We start from the raw sequence: 21,579 nt of genomic DNA on the forward strand, positions 1-21,579 counted from the left end.
GTGAGGAGTCTTTCAGATGGTATCCCAGGAGAAATAAAGTTAGACCCAGACAATTAAAACACTGACCATTATTAATGGGTAGTAGGGTTGGGATGGTATCTATAGATTTTGGCTGAAAGCTTTCTGAGAATTAGAATACCAGTTCAGTAAGCCTTGGTGTTCACTCTTTTCCTCTCTGGGCTTAGCTTTTTTATTTTCTCTAGAGGAGTTGTCCTCACTAGTGTTTTTCAGATTTTAACATTCATCAGACTCATGTGGATAGTTTAAGGGCTTCCTGGGCCCCCTCGTGGAATTTTTGATCAGTGGCTATCTGGCCCATGCACCTCTATTTGTCACAACTTTCCAGGCAGTAGTCCATGACCTACACTTGAGAACCATTGGTGTACATGGTAAGTTCCCCATATAGTACTAGGGAACCTGGGTAGTTAACTACTGGTTTTCCAGAAGCAGTCTCACAGGTAGTAGTGTGTGTCCGTAAGAATCCTAAGAAGCTAAGTGTGGCGCTGCATACCTGTAATCCCAGCACGTGGGGAAACTGAGTCAAGAGGATCCTAAGTGATTTAATGAGACCTTGTCTCCTAATAAAATATTTAAAAAGTATTGAATGTAGCTTTGTGCAGTGGCTCTGTGTTCAGTCCTCCATAATGGGGGGAAGTCAGAAAATAAAGTTGTCAGTGTCTAATAATCATTTTTCTATATGTAGAGGCAAGGATGTGAATTTTACCTGATTCTGGCTGCAAGTGAGGAGGCCGGAGGGAATTAAAATAATTTTGTTCCTCTACCATTTTCAGGTACTGTTTTGCTGTGTTTTACTCACAGGACTCTGTTTAATCTACACACTCATCCCCAGAGGGTGTGGGGAAGTTTGCCCTTGTATCCGTTCACTGGCTGGTGATACATCCAGGCTAAGCTTTCCTTCCTGGCCCTTGGCAGTGAGACCATTTTATATCTTGCCATTCTTGTTAGCTCCAAAAATTGTGTCAGCGTGGAGAGTCATACAGGTTTGAGTTAGGAATGATTTTAATGGTCCTGGGAAATCAGGTAAAAACAAGACCCTCATTAGTAGCTCTTCTTTGGATTATCATTAGTTGTGGTTCATTACTGTGATACTGATTTGAAAAGGCATGTGGTACGGTTCATGGATTTGAGTAGAAAAAGCATTCATTTGAATAGTAGGGAAAGCAATTTAATACTGTATATTTTGAAAGACATAAAAGTACCACCTTAGTTCTGTAAACTCAGAAGAACCTGGACAGGCTCGAAGAACCTAGACAGAGTGTATCAAAATATTAGTAGTGATTATTTCTAATTCTGGGTTATGAGCAGTTACTTTCCTACCTGCATTTTTGTGTTTATTTTTTTCCAAATTTGATCCAGTGAATCAATTTATAATCATAAATGAATGGAGAAGCTTTTAAATTTCATTTGGCTTTAAATGCCATAAAATGACATCTTGGAGGATCAGGAGGTGAGTCAGGGAGGACTGGAAGGGAGGTTTTCTCATGACTGCAGATAAGGTCAGAGCTTAGTGAATATGCTCTGTGCACAGTGGAACTAATGTAGAGACACAAAAGAACCAGCAGGCTTATCCACAGATTTTATCAGCTTGTTTCTAACAACGTTTATTCATTGTTGAGTTTTTATTAGCTTGGATCAGAGCACTGAACTCTTGAATGTCTGAGCAGTAAGCAGTCAGCCCTATTTATTTGTCCTGCTTGCTGTTGTAAGAAACGTTCTGTTGATCTGTGTGGTTTTTCCTCATATATTCCTGGATCTTTAGAGATAGACATCCTCAGAAAGGCTTTAGGTAAGTCTATATATAGGTCACATAGTGGGTCTGTATTTCCAAAGCAGTGTCTCAATGATATTCAGAGCAGAAATGTAGGGTGTAGGGTTAGTAAAAGGTCTTATCTGAAAGGTGAGATCCAGATTACTTTGTTAGCTGACGAGAATTTGTTCTGATATTGTGTAAAGGAAATAATGTTTTGTGAATGCAGTGTGTGCACCATACAAATGCAGTTCAAATTGCATCACACAGTTGCCCCTGCAGGTTTGGCCCTGAGCATTCCACCACGCGGAATAAAAGGCCATCTTTACGTGCTATTGGGCCTCTGATCATATTGCCTTGAAGGTTATTCTGCCTGCAAGTTTTCTTTGATTTATCGAAGAGGGAAATACAAGAGACAGAAGGAAATCTGACCATCTGGTAGCTTCTTTGGGAAAATCTTTTCACAAGAGATATGAGGATGGATTGACTTCTTAAAAAATAAGGATTTGCTGTGAAGGAGGCAGGTCAGGTTTTCTTGTGAATAATCTCTTTCCTTTGTTAAAGCCTTTATGGTTTCAGAACACTGCGATCATCTGAGTTATTTGGAAAGCGTGCTGTGAAGTAGCCAGGTAGAAAAGGGGATTCTTTTTTTTTTTTTTTTTTTTTTTAAGCTTTGAGCTTTTTTTTTAAATTTTATTTAAGGAGAAAAGAAAAAAAAAGCAGAGAAAGGGTACAAGTTATACAGATTTGCAGAAAAAAAATGAACAGTAGGAAATCACTAGTTAATGGATTACATATTGTCATCTTAGAAATAATTGTTCAAGTCACAAAATTAAAGCTTGTAAAGTGGACATTCCATCAATGATACTGCAAACAGTTCTGTTCAATGATCCAATAAAACTCTGTGATATCATATTCTATCTTATACACTTAAATATACATGCAGTTATATAGTTTAGAGCACTTTCTTTTCCTCTCTTTTGTACAATGACTATTACACATTTTGGGTTTCATTGCTCTCACGGTTCTTATTACTTTTTTGGAAGAGAGTAAAACCAAATGTGACATAACAGAACAGAATCGGTCAAGGCAAAAGGGCGGACATAGTAGATAATGTGAAAACATAATACACGGTGATCAACAATGGTTACCATAATGCCTCCCGCTATCTCTAATAGAATTGCCTATACCATTAGTTATAATACAATTGAACAAAACAGTAAAGAACAAAACCGACAAAACCAAACCATTGGAGACATTGTAGGTCTTCAAAAGTAGATAAAAGTCAACGAGAATGGGCGTTTTAATGAATCTCATTATCTTCACAGCTGATGCCTAAATTTTCGAACCTGATACTATCCAGCAAAACAGAATAGGGGAACATCAGTTAAAAACCAGATGGTGAGAGTAATACAGGGCTTTAAATCGAGGTAATGGAAAGTCAAAGTGGGTTACTATAATATATCCTGCTATTTTTTTCCTTTAATTAAAAGGATAAAAATTTTTAAAAAAGTATTAAAAAAGTAAATAATGGAGTGGAGATTGAGATAAAAGAGGGCATAACAACGAAACAGCACAGATCAAAACATAACCATTTAAGCAGAATAGTGTTTCACCACCAGATAATCCTGACCTAAAAGTAGTTACCATATTGTCTCTTTCCTTGAAATCCTTGAGTACAACTTCGTATACTGTAGCATTAAGTATATCAAAACCATGTAAAACCATTTAAGAGAATGACAGCATTACAGAGTATTTAGAATCGACTAACAGAAAATGAATAATGGTTTCTGTATAATCTCCTTGTCTTTAAAAGGTTTTTGCTTATACTATCGTACATAATAAAATCCAGTAAGATACAACCTATTTAGACCATTGGAGACAGAAGGACAAAAGCTAGATGAGACTTCACAACAAGATGATACTAAATCAGTATTACCTATTAAGATGTCATTTTCTCCAAAATAGCTTTTCCTATCATCCAATCTTCTCTGTCTCATTTCTGTTGAGCTCTTGTTCTGTCAGTAGCTGTCAGTTTGTCTTCTTCACTTTGTTCTCTGCTCCATTGGTTGTGGCCTCCACTATTTCTGGATTCTTTGTATTTTTCTTTTTTTAGAATATCCTGCAATACTCTCTGTAGAGTTGAATTGGTGGTTGCGAATTCCCCCAGTTCCTCTTTATCCTGGAAGCACCTTGTTTTTCCATCAATTTCCAGGGACAGTTGTGCAGGATATCTCAATCTTGGCTGGAGATTATTATCTTTCAAAGCTTGAATTATTTCCCCCCACGCTCTTCGTGATTTGATGGTTTGTGCAGAGAAATCTGCTGTAATTCTGATGGGTGTTCCCTTGTAAGTGGTCTGTTTCTTGTCTCTGACAGCTTTTAATATTCTGTTCTTGTATTGAATTTCTGGAATTTTTATTATTATATGCCTGGGTGTTGCTCTGTTTGGGTTGTAGGTAGCTGGGGTCCTGTATGCCTCATACATCTGAGTATCTTTACCTTTTGCTAAATTAGGAAAATTCTCCTGGATTATTTCTGTGAGTAGCTTTTGCAGTTCATTTGTTTGTGTCCCTACTTCTTCTTTTATGTTCTTAATCCTTAAGTTATGGATCCTCTTATCATCTTCTTGTCTTTGTATTATTGCTGTTTGTTTCTTTGTTATTTTTAAGAAGTTTTTCATTTCATTCTCCCATATTACAATTCTGCCCTCCAGTTCAGATAGTCTGTCCTTAGTTTCTTTCAAGCTGTTATGCCAGTCTTGGATAGACTTCTTAGTTTCTTGGTAGTCCCTTTGAACCTGCTTCACGTATTCTATGCTTTCCCTGTTTTCTCCATCAAACAATTCTCCCCTCTTTTTCTGTTCTTCCATTCCACCATCTGTTTTTTCTTGGGTGGTGCTTAGCATTTCTCTAACTATTTTGCATACTTCTAGCTTCAGGTCGTTGATAACTTCATTCCTGAATTGGTCTATGAGGCTCTCTATATGGTGCTTTATGTGTATTGGTGCGGTGTCCGCTATTGCCTGTTTCTCAGAATTGGGGGCCGAGGAGCCTTTCTTGTTGCTGCCTCTTCCCATATTCTCTGTTCCTTATATATGCAAGCTTATATGAGAGGCCCAGCTTCTCTCCCTGTCAGCCACAGCCTGATCGAATTGTGCCGGTTAGGTGTTCCCACTCACCGCTGCGCACCAGGCAGCCTACGCGGGGGCCCGCCCCTCCCGGCCTCCGTCAGGCTCTGGGATCTGGTTTGGGCCAGCCTGCGGGGTCCGCCGGCAGCGTCACGCAGGCCAGGCACTTTTCACCAATCCCGCCCGAGAGGGGGATGTGTCGCTGGAGTCACCACCGCGCCCTGCTCCCGCAGGACTGCTCGGGCCCAGAAAGTCCACTGGAGTCAAACTGTGGTGGAGTGTCAGTTTCTCTCACTCACCTCGCCACAAGTCAGAACATGCCTCCCTGCCCGTCCTGTTTTCGACTCCGTTTGCAGACTCCGGTTCTCAGAGTTTCCGCGCGTCTCTCTCCTTGCCGAGCCGATGTAGAGGCAGCCAGCCACTGCGCGGCGGGAAACCCAAATCGCGGCTTCCAATGGTGCAGGGTCCAGCCTCAGCAGCGAGACTTTTCTGTTCCTGTTTTAGCACCAGGACTGCATTCCAAGTTGGTTTCTCTCAGCCAAGTTCGTTCCTGAGTCAGCAGAGCATAACTCCACCTGCTTATGTCTCTTTAGTCCGCACCATACCTGGCTTCTGAGCCTAGTTTTTCAGAGAGCCTCCGGTAGTTGCTGTTATCTGTCCGCCATGTTCTCCCGGAAGTCGAAAAGGGGATTCTTATCCTCATTTTATGTAGACTGAGGTAAGTGAAGCTGCCTTGCAAAGGGACACAAAGTCACCGCTGGTCAGTTGTAGGTGTGGGACTCACATCTTCACACCTACACCTTTTCTTTATAATTCTGATATTATTTCCATTTCACCATGTTGAAAATGTTTACTTATTAGTAAAATAAATAAGTCATGCATATGTAAATAAGATAGGCATATGTAAACATCGTATTCAGTAGTGTGACAAGCTGAAAGAAAAAACATGTATATGTACATGTGTAATTAAAAAATAGTAAAGATAGTTAAAAGAAGCAGCAGCACACTGTATATTTTGAAAGACATAAAAGTACAACCTTAGTTCTGTAAACTCAGAAGAACCTGGACAGCGTTTATCAAAATAGTGTCACATGGCCTGCTCAGAAGCAAATTCACTGCCTTCACTGAACACCTCTGTAGGTTCTGCCTTCCTTTCTACTCCTTGTTCCAGAGAGAGTGACCTTAGCCAAAGCAAGGACTCGGGTCACACCCGCCTTTACTATAACTAACCCACTGTGAGCCATTCTGAGTTGACTTTTGGGTGTCTTAAGAAATTTTGGATGTGCTATAAGGTTTGGGGTTTTTGCATGTGGATATCCAGTTGTTCCAGTACATTTATTGAAGGTATAATCCTTTCTCCACTTACTGCTTTTGCATAAAAAAGAAATCATTTTGCCAGAAATCAATTGTCTGTTATGTGGGTATCTCTTTTGGAACTTCATATTGGTACCTTGGTGGTTTGTCTATCTTGATACCAATGCTGTTTTGTCATGATTGGTGTAACTTTGTGATAAGTCCAAGGAGTTAAGAAGGGCTGGAGCTCTAATTTTGTTCCTTTATCAACAGTGTTTAGACTATTCAGAGTCTTTTGTATTTCTACAGAAATGTAAGAATCAAAATGTTAACTTTGATGAAAAATGATGTTGGTATTTTCATAAGGGATTGTGTTTTCTGATCTTTATTACTTTCTTATTTTTTTGTTTTATTGTCTTTTATTTCTAACTTCTTAAGGAAAAATAGGATATTTCATAACTTCTTTTTTTTTTTTTTTTGTCTTTTTCCTTTTTATGGGTACCAGGGATCGAACTCACGACTGCCTGTTTGCAAGGCAGGCGCTTATGCCGCTGAGCTAAATCCCCAGCCCCCTGTAACTTTCTTTTCTAATAAATGTACATGGTGTTAAAAAAAAAAAAAAAAAAAAAAAAAAAACGAAGAAAAAGAAAATGTCTTGAAAAGGAGGAAAGGGAGGGCTGTGTGGGTTTGTGTGTTAGGGGTGAACGCGAGAAAAGAAACAGCCCAGAGACAGAGAGGTTTAATTACAGTTCAGTTGCAGGGCTCCCTAGCAGAATCACAGCAGGGAGCACAAACCTTTACCTAAGAAACAGTAGTAACCACGGGGAGATGAGGGATCAGTCCTTACGCAGGCCACTGGGTGAGGGGGACCACAGGCAAGAATGAAAGTACAGTGAGCTTGGCCAGTGAGGGCCAGGCAGAGGTTAATGGAAAAAAATGAGAAACTGCTTTGTGGTAGGATAGAAATTCCAGGCTCCAAAGGATTAAAAAAGAGAAGTGTACTGTTGGTAGGGGGCAGCGTACTGGTCAGCTTGCCAGACAGAATACCCAGCACCCACCATTTAGAGGAGGAGAGATTTTTTGGCTCATAGTTTTAGAGGTTCACTCCAGGGTCAGATGCCTTCCAGGAGCGTGGTGGCAGAAGGGCAGATTGGAGCAAAGCTGTTCAGTTTATGGAGGCAGAGAGCGGAGCACGGGATCAGTGCCTGAATGGAAAGGGCCAGGAACCAGACACAGTGTAGTGCCCAAGGTCACACTCCCACGGATGCACCCACAGGGTACATCACTCATCCCCTAGGTGGCTCTCAAGCCAATCAAGTGGACAGTACAGCGTAACTGTCACAAGCAGGCAGAAGGTGATCCCTTTTCTGCCAGCCCACGCTGTCTTGGCCAACACCCTCACAACGACAGACAGATTGACAAGAGAAAAGCATAACAGATTTATTTAGTCTTCAGCCTACATGATTTTGAAGTTAAGCTCTCCATTTTCCTGCTTAGGTTCAGTGAGGCGTGGACAGCCGTGTAACAATACAACTGGACAGAAAGGGTGTGAGAGCCGGCAGCTTAGCATCGTCTTGGCTTCTCTGTGCAGCAATCCCCCCCCGCCCACCTTTTTTTTTGGCATGGAATAGGACTTTCTAGAATGGGAGTCTTACTTTTCTCATTGCTGAGGTAAAATACCTGACATCCAGTTAAAAGAGGGCAGGTTTATTTTGGTTTACAGTTTATAGAACTTTCAGTCCATACTCAGCTGACTCCAAGGCAGGGTGGCGTGGCAGGGGGCATCTCCGAGAAGAGCTAATTGATGGCGTGGCAGGCAGGAGGTAGCGAGCAGCAGCCCTCCTTTCCCTTTTATTCCACCCAGGCCACAAACCTTTGAGGTGGTGCCACCCACAGCCAGGGTAAGGCTCTCTGTTAACCGCACCCAGAACTATAATAAACTAATCAGTGGAATAAACCAGTATCGCACCCTTAATCCATATTCACACACCCCAGATCCAGCCACCCCTGAAACACCTCACCTATGACTGCATAAGGCTTTGGAGAGACATCTGGATACAAGCTATAACAGGCATACTTCCAGAAAAGTAGTTTGGGAATTTATTTATGGCCGTCGGAGACAGAAAGGGGGTGGACAGTTAGGTTAACGTATTTAGGTCTTATAGCTGGCTTTGCGGGGAAGAGGTGGTCTAATACCCATAATTTGTCTTGGGAAAGAGATTTACTTTCAAGCTTTTTTGGCTTTATTTAGTGTGTGTGTGTAAGTAAGTGTGCTTATCAGGAATTAAACTCAGGACCGTGTGCTTGCCCAGCTGGCACTGTACCACTGAGCTATATCCCTGGCACTTTTTTTTTTTTTTTTTTTTAAAGAAAGGCTCTCCTGTGTTGCGTGGGCCATTTTGACTTCTTAGGTGCAAGAGATCCTCCCATCTCAGCCTCCTGAAGAGCTAGGACTGCCCATGTGTGCCTCTATGCCTTGCTTGCTTTGAGGAAGAAGAATTAGTTTCTCTGGCTCCCTGGGGGTGGGCATGGGGAAAGGAGGGGTGAGACAAGAGAAGGAAAAGGTCAGAGAGAAACTTTGCTTCTGAGACTGGGAATATTGTATTCTCAGCCCCAACACTGGTAATAAACTTACTCACAGTGGCTACACAGCCTAGACCACCAATCTGGCCAACCCTCTGAAGATGAAACCAGGCTTTCCCTATCTTGGGAATTTGGAAATAAAGAGAGGGAAATGCCAGGCTTTGATTTGTGATCTTCAGTGTGTAGAATGACTGTTTATGTTGTTCAAACCAGCTTAAGCTGGTTTGGGTTCATGTAATTAAGAAATCCAGGTAGGGCTGGTTTCAGGTGCGTTGGCTTAAATGATGTTGACAAGTCCCTGCTCTTCTCTCTGCTTTCCATGATGTTGGCTTCATCCACAAGGAGCCTCTTGGCATAAGTTCTCCCTGCACATTTCTAAAGAGGGTACAGTAGCTCCAGACTCCACACCATCATCCCACACTATTCACAAAAAGAGCCAGAGCCACTGCAGAAGAGGAAGAAAACCTCAATACCCAGAAGCCCCAGGAAGCATTTGCTGGCTTCCTCATGAAGGCTCTCTTTGTTTGATGAGCCCATTGATTTGAACAAATTAAGGACCATCTCTGGAATGAGACCCAAATTGCATGGTTAAGTGTAAGTGATAACTTTTGAAAATAAATTTAGAGGGTTTTTTCTTAGAGAGGAGGTGCTAGGAGAGGGCAGTCGATTACAGCATCTTCTGGTCTAATAATGCAAGAGGGAATGAAATAACTTCCTGCAGATACAGGAGTAATTTTTCTCCTCCCCTGGTTTCAGGTTGCGGTCTCTAACCTCAGCGAGGCTGTGCAGGATGCAGACCTGCTGGTGTTCGTCATCCCCCATCAGTTCATTCACCGGATCTGCGATGAGATCACCGGCAGGGTGCCCAAGAAGGCGCTGGGGATCACCCTCATCAAGGTACCTGGTGTGCCGAACGGGCATGACCTACCTCACTGGACACTGATGACCAGCAAATTGCATTCCCTGTCTTTGATCAGTTTGATACACGGCACCAAGGAGGAGGTGGTGGCAGCTTCCTGTTTGTGGGTATTTTTTCCTCCCTAATACTAGGGATCAACCCTGGAGCATTTATAGTGGGGCCACATCCCCAGTCCTTTATATTTATTTATTTTGAGATAGGATTTTGCTATGTTGCCCAGACTGGGTTTGAATTTGTGATCTTCCTCAGCCTCCCAAAGTGCTGGGATTACAGGAATGTACCACCACAGCCAGCTATTTTGTTTGTGTTTTTTTTTTAAATGCTTAGAAAGAAGTAAAAGAAGAAAATCCCACAGGTCCAATTTAGGTCAGTTTAGAAGCCAGACTGTTTCCTGTTGCAGCAGGCCAACGTCCCAGTGATATGGGGAGGTTTGCTGATGAGCTGCTGTCAGGTCACTGTGTCCCACTCACTGTGGCTCAACCTATGTCTGGAAATTACCAGTGGTTTGTATCAGCTGGGAAGTGAAATACCGTTAATTTCCACCCTTGGGTGTATACGTTCAAGTGTGGGCTTTTTTAAAACCACAAGTCCCCAAACCACCTCCAGGGTTTCATGCACTTAATTGTTGAGGAGAGGGATGATCTTTACATTTTTATTCCTCTTAACCTCTAACTGAAATGGACATTCCTTTCATTTTTGAATGTTAGTCGTAGCCAGAGTTTCTTTAACAGTAATATTGGCAGGATCTGCGACCCTTTCTTTGACAGTTGCAGTCACAGGAACTTTCATATCATGTTCCTGTGGTTTCAGATCACTCACGAGCCATTCATGTTCATTAGTGCTTGGAAATTACAGTAATCTTTAGATATGCCATGAATATTAGTTTGTAAGTGCATGAATAAAACTGTGTATATTACATTATCACCCCATTGGGATGCTTAACATTTTGATAACTATTAAAATATAATTGGCTCTCTATATAATATTATGCATTTTGTTTTATTTGCATAAATTCTGAAAGGGAGCCCATAAACTTCACTGCATTTCTAGGGATGGAGTGTATGTCGTAAACAAGGCCTGTGGACACCCTAGAGAGGCTATTCCAGAGTGGTCATGGTTGAATGTTTGTGAAAACAATGCAGAACAACCCAGATGTCAGCCAGCATCAGAGTGGGTCAGTGCAGGGTGAACTGACTTCATATTGGAAAACTCTAACAGTGGACAGAAATAAACTAGAAAGTGTATGTAGCCACATGAGTGTACCTCTAGAATATAAGGTGGCACAAAACGGCACATCACAGATGAATAGTGCTGTTGTGTCGGTAGGCTAATGACATGACATAGTTCAGGGACAGTTAGTGACATGAAGTGAAGCAATGAAGAACAGTGAAGGAGTGACAATGCCCACAGCATTTGGTATCGAAGTTCAGTCTGGGAGGAGGGGCATGACCTTGGGGAGCAACATGGGGACTTCATGATCTTGGCCCTGTTCTACCACGGCCACTTCCTCCACCTCCACCTCCTCTTCCTCCTTCATCCTCTCCTTCTTTGATCCTTGGTATTGATCATACTCTGTTTTTTAACCTCAATAGTGGGTTTTTAAAAATGCTTTTCCTTTTATTATTCTTTTCAGGTTACACACACAGTATATGTTTTCTCTTGTAAGTAAGAGTGCTTTTCAAGTTGTGTTGCCATTGGATAACTGAATTTAGATGACTTGTAAGGCAATTGTGTCATGCCTCTTTGGTGTGGTCTCTTCCTCCTAACTTCTTGCTGTCCTTAGGGCATCGATGAGGGCCCAGAGGGACTGAAACTCATTTCGGACATCATCCGTGAGAAGATGGGCATTGATATCAGCGTGCTGATGGGCGCCAACATTGCCAGCGAGGTCGCTGCAGACAAGTTCTGCGAGACTACCATTGGTAAGGTAGGGGCAGGCTCCGGGGCAGGCATTCGGTGCTAGAGTGCATGCATTTCCACTTCAGATGTCTCTAACGGGCTCTTCTCTGCCCCTCTCAACATCCCTATTTTGGATTTTATGTGAGGAGGCCATTTGGTGGAACTGATGTGTTTCATCAGTCTCCAGAATGAATGTAAAGTCCAGGAGACCATCTGATGATTAAAAAAAAAAGTTAGACACAGACTAATAAGGTTGCTTATACCAAGAAGCAAGTGGCTGCACTCATGGTGGAAGTCGTTACCTAAAGCCAGCTTTTCTTTACTGGTAAGCAATGAAGCAATGAAGAACAGTGAAGGAGTGACAATGCCCACAGCATTTGGTATCGAAGTTCAGTCTGGGAGGAGGGGCATGACCTTGGGGAGCAACATGGGGACTTCATGATCTTGGCAGTATCAGTGTTGGGTCCTCATTAATTCCAAGGGGAACTTAAAGAACTAGTGGCAGCCAGGAATAGGGGCATGCATCTGTAGTTCTAGCACTCTGGCAGGCTGAGGCAGGAGACTTGCAAGTTCAAGCACAACTTAGTGACTTAGTGAAACTCTGTGTCAAAGAGATTGGGGGATGTGGATCAGTGGGAAGACTCTGGGTTCCATACTCAGTACCAAAAGAAAAAAAAAATGTGGGAAAGGGGCTTGGTTTTGGGGAAAATAAACCAAGGCTCAAAGAATAAGTTTCCTGATCCAAGGTCACCCACTAATAGAGAGCCCAGGCATGTGTTTGGAGTCTCCTAATTCCGGAATAGCGAGGTTTTTCTATCCTCACACATGGTGAGATAGAGACATTATTCTCACTGTGATGTGAAAATTCTCATTTCTTTAAAAAGGGGTTTGTGAGTCTCAAGTGCCTGTGGACCACATTAAAAGATGCATTGCTGGCAAAATAATATTGTTACAACCCTGCCCCCTTTTTCTTTCTTTCTGACAATCTCATTATGTAGCCCAGGGTAGACACCCACCCACAATATAGATTGTGAGTTGGCCTTGAACTCACAATCTTCCTGTCTCAGCCTCTTGACTACTGGGATTACAGGTTATCCCACCATACCTAGCTCCTTCTGTTAGTGCTAACTGCTTATTGTTAGTCACATGCTGCCTTGTGATTGCTTTTTTTCACTTAATATGTAGCAATTTTTATAGCCTACTAACATATTTTCATCACTGCGTATATACCATCAACAGTTTCATAATTTGAATGCTTACAACTTTTTGTTTTGTTTTTCTGGGACAGAGTCTTGCTGTGTAGTCCAGGCTGGCCTTGAACTCACTATGTAGCTCAGGCTGACCTCTAACTTGTGTTAGTCCTGCTGTCTGAGCATCCAAAGTACTGAAATTGCCGACATGAACCATCAAACCCTGCAAAACCTCTTTGAATGTTTGTGTGTGTATGTGTGTGTGTGTGAACTATTTTTTGGAGAGTAGAGGTATCTAAACAATGTAAAGAAGTATAGGGAAGTGCATGCTTTTCCTCTGAAGTCTTGATAATTGATCTGCTGAGACAAACTGGCAGTAGATCAATATACATACATATAATTGTGTTTGAACTGACTAAATATGAACATGTGAAACTCACAGAAGTGCAAGATGGCTGAGGCTCACTTCCCTCTTCCTAGAGGAGTGAAGTAGAGTTCTGCTAAGTTTAGAAAAAGGGTCATGATTTTTAGGTGAGAGAATGAGCAGAGGGGCTCTGGGCTCCCGGTATGATGTTTGATTTTCGTCTCTTCTTTCATGGGCTGAATTTAATCTTCCTCGGTCAATGACACTTAGTAATAAGATTAAAAGCATCTGGGTCTTTAGATAGAGGAAAACTCAGTGGAAGTCTTGCAGTTATTCCTTTCCAGGAGCTCTTAATTTTAAACTATAAGTGGTATAGTTTGGGCTCATTTTCTGAGCCCATTAGGAAATAACCAAGAATGACCCATTTAGCTGCCAAACTTGATGTTTACGGAGATGATACAGACAGAAGGAAAACAAAAATCAAGACAGTATGCTAAGGTAGAAAATTAGAGTTAAGATTATAGTTTCTGATCTGATTCCTTTTTCCAGGGAAATTTTTAGCAGTTTCTAAATATCCTTCCAGAAAATTACTTAATTATATTTGTGCATGATAATAATATACCTATTTACTATATATGTTTTGTTCTTCTGTGACTAATGTTTTGATCTATCTATGGTTTTGATAGAACCTGTGAAATGTTTTTTCCAAAAAGAGTAACATGTAGTTTGAACTCAATCCTATTATTTAATTGTTTTTAAGATGGAAACTAATCTCCAACCTCTGATTTAAACCTTATGCCTGCCCACAGATTTTGGCTAGCATGCTTACCTGCTCTAGCTCCATCTGTTGTAGAAAGCTCCCAGCTGGCTGGGTCAAGCTTTTTGGTTTGCAAAGACCCACAACTACCTGGAGGTTGTATTGCCCTCTGGCTTGTGTCTCCAGTACTTCCCTGTCCTCTCTGTGGGTTGGACTGCAGTTGGCACTGATGACCTGTATTAAATTAAGCAAAGCGTTGGAGGAAATTCCAGACAAGTCCAGAGTAAAAGAGATGTCACACAACTGCTGGCCCATACTCTTCAAAATGTCAGTGATGTGAAGACACTGAGAGGGTAGCGAGCGTCCCGGATTAAAGATGGCAAGGGAGACCTGGCCACTAACTGTTGTACAGGATGCCGGGCTGGGTCCTAGCTGGGGAGAGAGAGGGGCTGTGAGAGACAGCATTGGGGTGGCTGGTGAGCCTTGACTGTGGACTGTGTGTTAGATAATAAAATCAGCAACACAGACCATCCTGCATTTGATAATTACTCTGGTTTCCAGATCTTTCTTGATGACTAAGGACCAGCTAACTTTTAATTATGATAGATTCAGAAATCTTGGTCCATTTATGTTTTCCTAAACGACCCACCTGGAAACTTTCCTACAAGAAACCATACCTTTAATCCCAGCACTCTGGCAGCTGAGGCAGGAGAATTGGAAAGTTCTAGTCCAGCCTGGGCAGTGGTAAGACCTTGTCTAAAAATAAAAAATATAAAAGGCTGAGGATGTAGTTCAGTGCTCTTGGGATCAACCCCTAGGTCATAGCAACACAACCAACAACTAAACCAAACCAAACCAAACATGATTTTGAGTATTTTGGAATTAGCATCATGGTAAACAATGGTGCCCCCTTGTGGTGAGATCTCCCTTCATGTGGGGTTTACCACTGAATCTGAATTATTCTACAAATACTTTTCAAAGACTGTTATGTATAAGGCACAGCACTAAATGTCTAGTGTTAGGCTTTTGATTAAATGTCCCCCAGCAGCCTCATGAGGTGAGGCTTTTTCGGAGGTACCTGGATCTAAAGCATGTGTTGCTGGGATTAATTCATGTATAATGCTAGGCTTAAGGACACTAGAATTAAATGTGTGAGTGCTAATTGTCCCAAGTAGTCTGGATAACATAAATAGGGCAGAAAGATGCTGTTAAGGCCCCTTGCTTGTTGCTTTTGTTGTCTTCTGCCTCCATGAACTGCTTCTGCTTATGAAGTGCCTATCTGCCATCCACCCTGCCTTCAAACTAACCAACTATGGACTGAAACCTCTACAAACTGTGAACCAAATAAACTTTTTCTCCCATAACTTAGGGTATTGAGTATTTTGTCTCAGCATTCAGAAAAGTAACTAGGACATCTAGGATATATAAGCTCCTTGTGGAGTGTCTCTGCAAACAAATATAGAATCAGAGACTGAAATGAGGTTTTGGAAGTTGAATTACTAGGTTGATCACTAGAAGGTTGGCATGACAGATGGGATTTTCCTGTCCTTTGGTTCACGTTAAGGTTGGAGCAGCCCTTCCCCATGGCTCTGGGGCACTATCTATGCTTGTATACATGGTCTGGGTTCATGCCTGTCACATCATTGTCTATGACTGCTAGTAATAATACTATTAGTGCTTTTTTTTTTTTTTAAATTGGTACCAGGGATCTAACTCATGACCACCTGCTTGCAAGGCAGGCACTTAGACTGCTGAGCTAAATCCCCACCCCTATTAGTGCTTTCTTATCTATGATTTAAAATAACAATTCTTGTGGTGTTGCATGCATGTAATCTTAGCACTCAGGAGGCTGAGACAAGAGAAAAATCCTGAGTTCAAGGCCAACCTGGGTTACACTGCAAGATCCATCTTAACAACAACAAAACCTATAAAGAAACAAAAACCACCAAAATAATAACTCTCAAAATGTACACTTGACAAAATGTCAGCTTGTCAGGAACCTAGCTGTCTGATGGGGAGGAGCCTGACCCTGCCTCTCCTATCTTATAGACTCTGAGCATACTTCCTCAGGAAGCTCACTGAGCAACATGAGCACCAGCTGCAGACAGTGCAGGCAGTGACTGGGGGGTGCCCCCCAGCAGGCTCAAGTAGTGTTGGGCCTATAGTGAGGGACAGGAGGGACCCAGGAGGAGGGAAGGTGCTGTGGGGCTGGGACGGGGTTACTTACCCGGTGAGAAACAGCATTGTGTAGAATCACCTAGACAAAACAGTAAGAGGGCAGGTTGCTCAAGTGGACACCATTCCAATAGCTGGAAAAGGAGAACTCAGCTGAATAAAACAACAGTAATGTCCTGTAGAACAGAAAATGAGTTTCTGCTTGTTGGTCATCAGTATTTTAAACATGCTATTATGGAACATTTCAGAGAACCAAAGGAGTTAGCATGGGGTCACAGACCTTGTTTATCCATCATTGAAATGGTTCGCCCTTGGCCAGGCTTGTTTCATCTATGCTTCATCTCCCCTGAGCTGACTTTTTTCTGTGTGTGCTGCGGAGCAAACCGCCATTAGAAGTGTCCATCTGCATGTCTCTGTGATCTTTGTGCTCTCTTGTTTCCTCCCACAACCAAGAGGTGGCCTAGCACAGAGTCAGAGCTTGGCCCCTGGAACAGGAGCTGCACGTGGGTTAAAACGTGGGTTCAGCTTTCTAGGTGTGTGGCCTTGGAAAGTTACTAAACCCCTCTGGGCTTTACTTTCCCTGTCTGTTAAGTGTAGAAAGTCAGAATCACAAGCACACAAATGTCAGCTGACTCCATGCTGTCTTTGAGATCTGTGAATGTTATTGTTTTTCCGTGTGTGATTCTTATTTAATTTCACAACTATCCTGTGTCTTTTACTGTATTTCCTCATGACCATTACGTTTACTTCTGGAAAGCTGAAGCTAGAGGAGGCTAACTCAGAGGTTTGCAGAGTTGGCTTTCCATTGGAATCACCTGGGGAGCCTCAAAAACTACTGATCCTGCTTTGTCCCAGAGACTGGGATTTAATGGGGCTGAGGTGTGGGCTGGATGCGGTGGCTTTGAAGGTCCTCCAGTGACTGAAGTGCAGGCAGGCTTGGGAACTGCTGTGAGGCTACTCAAGGCAGGCAGGGCCCAGTGCTAATATCCTCAGTGTGCTTCTGCCGCTCCTGTGTGGAGCCATTGATTTCAAAGTGGAACCAGGCTGGTAAATCTTACAGTCCAGACTGCAGAGCTAGTGGGGGAGATTTGGTCAGGCTCACCAGCTGGGGCAGATTTTATATCAGGTTTTCTATACAAGCTTTTTTGTTTCTGCTTGATTTTCAAAGACTCCAAAACAAAGAAATATTTTAAAAATAGTAAATATATAAAAACCACTGAACGTTCAGCACATTCCAGACACTGTCTCCAAGGAGGACACTCTAGCAGTAGCAAAAACAGGTTGGCTGCACTTCCAGCTTCCAAAACTAAGAAAACAGAAAGTAGATTATAAGACCCACTTATGTATGTTACGTGTGTATGTGTATTTTTTTTTTCTTTTAAGGAAAGATTGTGCTAAGTCACTAAATTGCCCAGGCTGAGCTTGAACATACAATCTTCCTACCTTAGCTTCCCTGAATGTGAGGGTTACAGCCTGTGCCACCACTATATTCATTCAGTAAACTATATTAAAAATGATAGTCATGCAATAAATAAATACGTCAAATTATAAACAATCTTCTAGTAGAACTAGGGCATCTATTTCTCCTCATAAGTATGTTCTAAATTTTTGCAATAAACATGTTACTTTCGTAGTTAGAGAAAGGTTACTATGTTACCACTGTTAGGTAGGATTAGAGACTAATTTCCTTGTTTCCTCACCTTTCAATAGGCAGCAAAGTCATGGAGAATGGCCTTCTCTTCAAAGAACTTCTGCAGACTCCCAATTTTCGAATTACTGTGGTTGATGATGCAGACACTGTTGAACTTTGTGGTGCTCTTAAGGTAAAGTCCGCCTTGTTATTCTGCCTCAGGAGAAGAGTTACGCAAGGCCAACTTAGGGCTGTGAGTCTGATCCTGAAGAATGGCCTTTTCTGTTCGAAACACCGGCTTCAGGGAAGAATTGTGAATTGAGAGTCTTGTTTGCTCTTTCCTGTTTTGCCTTTTCTGGGTGTTGAGTTTCTCTCTTATTCATGGTTTGCTACAATGGGAGAATTGTGATGCTCTGTCCTCTGGGTAGGTGGCAGCTCTGGCGCTTAGTGTTCCTGGAGTTTTATCCAGGAGCAGATGCTTCCCCTGAGTCATCTCTTTCACAGGTATGTTATCCTGAGCAGAAGGAACTTGTTCCTCTGAATTCTGCTGTTTTTGTGGTTTGGTGGTTTGGTTTGTTGTTCTTTGCCAAGGAAAATATAATCTGCTGCTGACAAGAGGTTTTTCTAAGAATAAATAGTTAATCTTTGCATTCTAAAGGGAAAAAGGCAGGCTCAGGAGGCAGTCTTGAGTGATGAGCTTTTAGGGAATGTTTTTGACAAAAATCACAACAGACGTAGTTCTTGGTCCAATTGGTGGATATTAATGATTCATGATTGGGCAGCCAGCCTTCTATAGAACAAGACTAGTGCTCCCAGAAGGCACAGGGATTAGTAATGTGAAAGCAAGGAAACAGAATAGGAAAACACTGATTGGTTGGCATCAGGTTAGTTTTTGTAAGGTTTAAAACAGAAGGGATTTTATTATCTTGCTAGCTTATGAAGAATGGAATCTCCTGTTTTCTGGAAAGCCTGGCCTGGTTTGGCATCTCTGCTTCCTGAGATTTTCAGTGTGATTAAGTAGTACTCACCATGAAAAACTGTTTTGGTTTGATCTGGTCTATGGGGTGCTCAGTCCAAAACATCAGTGCCCTTCCCTAAGTTTAAGTAACAATAGGAGAGGTAAGGGGATATGTGTCTGCCCCTGCATTTCTGCCTTACCCACTCTGCCTTTGTTTTGTTTTGGAGACAGTGTCCTTGAACTCAGTGTAGCCCAGCCTGGCCTTGAACTCTCAGTGATCTTCTGATCTAAGCCTTCTGAGTGCTGGAACTCCTGGCACTCAGGAGACAATGTCTCACTGTGGAGTTCTGATATAAAGACCTCCAAATCATATAAGGGAAATATTGTAACTTCCAACCTGTTAGATGTTCAATATAGAGTATCAATGTAGAGTTTATGTTCCCCCAAACTGAGATGGAACTCTTCAGGAGCAATGGAGATTTAGAGTAGGACGTCTTTATTAAGGGGAAAAGGTATAGCTTCTGAGAGACAAGAGGGGTTTCAAGTGGGTTGCCCATGTTCCGATTTTCCAAAGGAAGTTTAACAGAGTAAAAATCATAAGGTGGCACAAAACTATGGTCAACAAATAAGATGAAAGTGTGAAAGGTACAGAGAAGAGGAAGGCCACCTCAGTGGGTTTTGTGCGAGGAATTCTGACTGTGTATTCACTTCAGTGGGCATAAGCTGAGTTCCAAGAAAGCAATCAGCAGGAAGTGAGGGTAGAACAAAGGCTTTAAAGGGAAGGGGAAGAGCTTGCTGCTGCGAGAAAGTTGGAGGCAGAGATAGTGTGGTTATGCCCCACAGGGCCGGAGATGCAGGTGGGTGTGACTTTATTGTACTTTTGTGGTTTTCCAGAGTGCGTCCTGGTGAGGGTCACCTGTCAGGTATGGCAGGTGCTTAGGTAATATTGATCCAGTGGAGAAGCAAGTCAGATAACAAGTGTCCAAGGAAAGAACAAGGACCTTTCCTGGAAGGGGTGGGTCGGGAGGTCTTGGTCCTTCACCCAAGGTGACTGATGCCTATTTAGAATGTCAGGCATTATTGTTGAGCCCTCTGGGAAGTATGTGGGCTTGGTCATTTCGTCTTTTTCTTGAGGCCTAGCCCTCAGTGAGTGTACCTCCAGCCATGACTGTAACGTGTTGTTACCTTCTACACTGACTTCTAGGGCCTACCCTGCCAATTACCTGTAATATTATTTTTCTTTTTTTGGTACTGGGAGTGTAGCTGAGGACCTCGTGCATGCCAGGCAGGCACTGTGCCACTGAGCCAAATTTCCAGCCCTGCCTATAATATTTCTGTCTAACTTAGTGATCTATAATAGTTTAGTCTAACCCTGAACTCAGTAGATAGCCTCAAACTCTTGGCAGTCTTCCTACTTCAGCCTCCTGAGTAATGGGATGACAGGCACGTGCCACCATATCTGGCTTTGAAAGATGCAGTCTTGGTCCTTGCCGTGGGAAACAGCCAGCAAGCAGCCGTGCTATAGCACCTTCCCGAAGCTTCTCTCCAGGCAACCCAAGCTGCTGTAGCTGACATCTTCCAAAAATCTCCCAAAAAAAGGAAGGAAAAAGGAAAAGAGTCCTCAATCTGAATGCCCCATCTCACTCACTTTCAAGTCATCTCTTTCTCAGCAAAAAGCCACTTCTTATTGGAGTGCACCTAAGAATGGAATTGGCGTTGTGGCTTTCACCTGCCTATTTCAAGGGAGAATTGCCAAAATCGAGAGAATCCAGAAAATACGTGTCCAGAGAACACCTTTCCGCTGGTTTTCATAAATTGCACACCTTTTTTTTTTTTTTTTTTTTTTGCCTAGTCAGAATCTAAAGCCACTTTCTGGAATCAGTATTGTGTGTGGCCACAATGTACTATGAGCACTTCCAGGATTAAAGTCAGTTAAGGCCTGGCCTCCCTGGCGGAGGGCGCACCTCTGTGTTTCTAAGTGTGTGTGAGAGGAGCATCATTCACATTCCGTGCAAGCCCTGTTCCACACTTAAGACGTCAGCGTTGACAGCTTGGTTTATTTTCATTGGTTGAGATTTTTATGTGCTTTTAATAGTTCTCCATTAAACTAATGACCACTTGATGGCAGGCATCATGAATGCCTAATTGCTCAGCCCTGGCCAAGCTACTCCAAAGCTGTTTTTAAGCGACTGGGTGTTTGGGAGTTTAGAGAAGCTATGAAATCCTGCCCAGAACAAAGGGTGCTGGGTGAGAAGATTCTGGATTGAAGGTTCTGAAAAGCTTCTGCTAATGGGAACTCATGCTGCTCTTGTGTGTGAACTTTGAATGCCTTTTCATTTTTCCTGGCAGGAAGCCCGTAAGTGGATTTGTGCTTACTGCCATGACAGAATGATTTGCGGTGCAGGCAGATGGAGCTGGAGGGCCACTTTCTGTTCTTCCTCTTTGGCAATCCTCTGAAAGAGATCAGTTACCCTGATTGGTGGCATCAGAGCCAGGATTTTTTTTAACTGAGAATTGAGTGGTCGTTGAAACCAACTGAGGTAGGCTAGAAAACAGTAAATCATAGGTAGAAAGGAGCCAAGGAAAATCGTAATCGTGAGACTGTACTTTTCAGAAAAACTGCAACTTCAGGACACAAAAGTTACTCAAACCCTTTTCCCTTTCAAGACCCTCTCTCCCCTCCTCTGCCAAAAACAATCTTCGGGCACTTAAAGACACAGTAAATCCATGAATTGGGCTCTGGCCCTGTGCTGTTCACCTAAAAATCACTTCTTCTGCAGACCTCTACCCTCAGAAGCTGCAGTGAGTAGGCAGCGTGTTTAACTTCAGACACGTGTAAATGAGCTGGTAGACCCAGCACTCTGGGACACTGAGTAGGAGGACTGCACGTCTGAGCCCAGTCTGGGGCAGTTT

At 42.6% G+C, this 21,579-nt stretch overlaps 1 protein-coding gene across 2 annotated transcripts in view; it reads left to right on the forward strand.

Moving 5' to 3' along the window:
* Positions 1 to 21,579, forward strand: part of Gpd1l (glycerol-3-phosphate dehydrogenase 1 like) — a 61,254-nt gene that overhangs the window by 21,323 nt on the left and 18,352 nt on the right. For both annotated transcript variants that reach the window (XM_063257093.1, XM_003479989.5), the window contains 3 exons: positions 9,531 to 9,671; positions 11,477 to 11,615; positions 17,789 to 17,901. In XM_063257093.1, the coding sequence (XP_063113163.1) occupies positions 9,531 to 9,671; positions 11,477 to 11,615; positions 17,789 to 17,901 (393 nt within the window). The remainder of the gene's footprint in view (positions 1 to 9,530; positions 9,672 to 11,476; positions 11,616 to 17,788; positions 17,902 to 21,579) is intronic.

This window comes from Cavia porcellus, unplaced genomic scaffold, assembly GCF_034190915.1.
Source record: "Cavia porcellus strain 051 isolate PalLab524CR breed Dunkin Hartley unplaced genomic scaffold, mCavPor4.1 scaffold_10, whole genome shotgun sequence".
In the NCBI taxonomy this organism is placed as follows: Eukaryota; Metazoa; Chordata; class Mammalia; order Rodentia; family Caviidae; genus Cavia; species Cavia porcellus.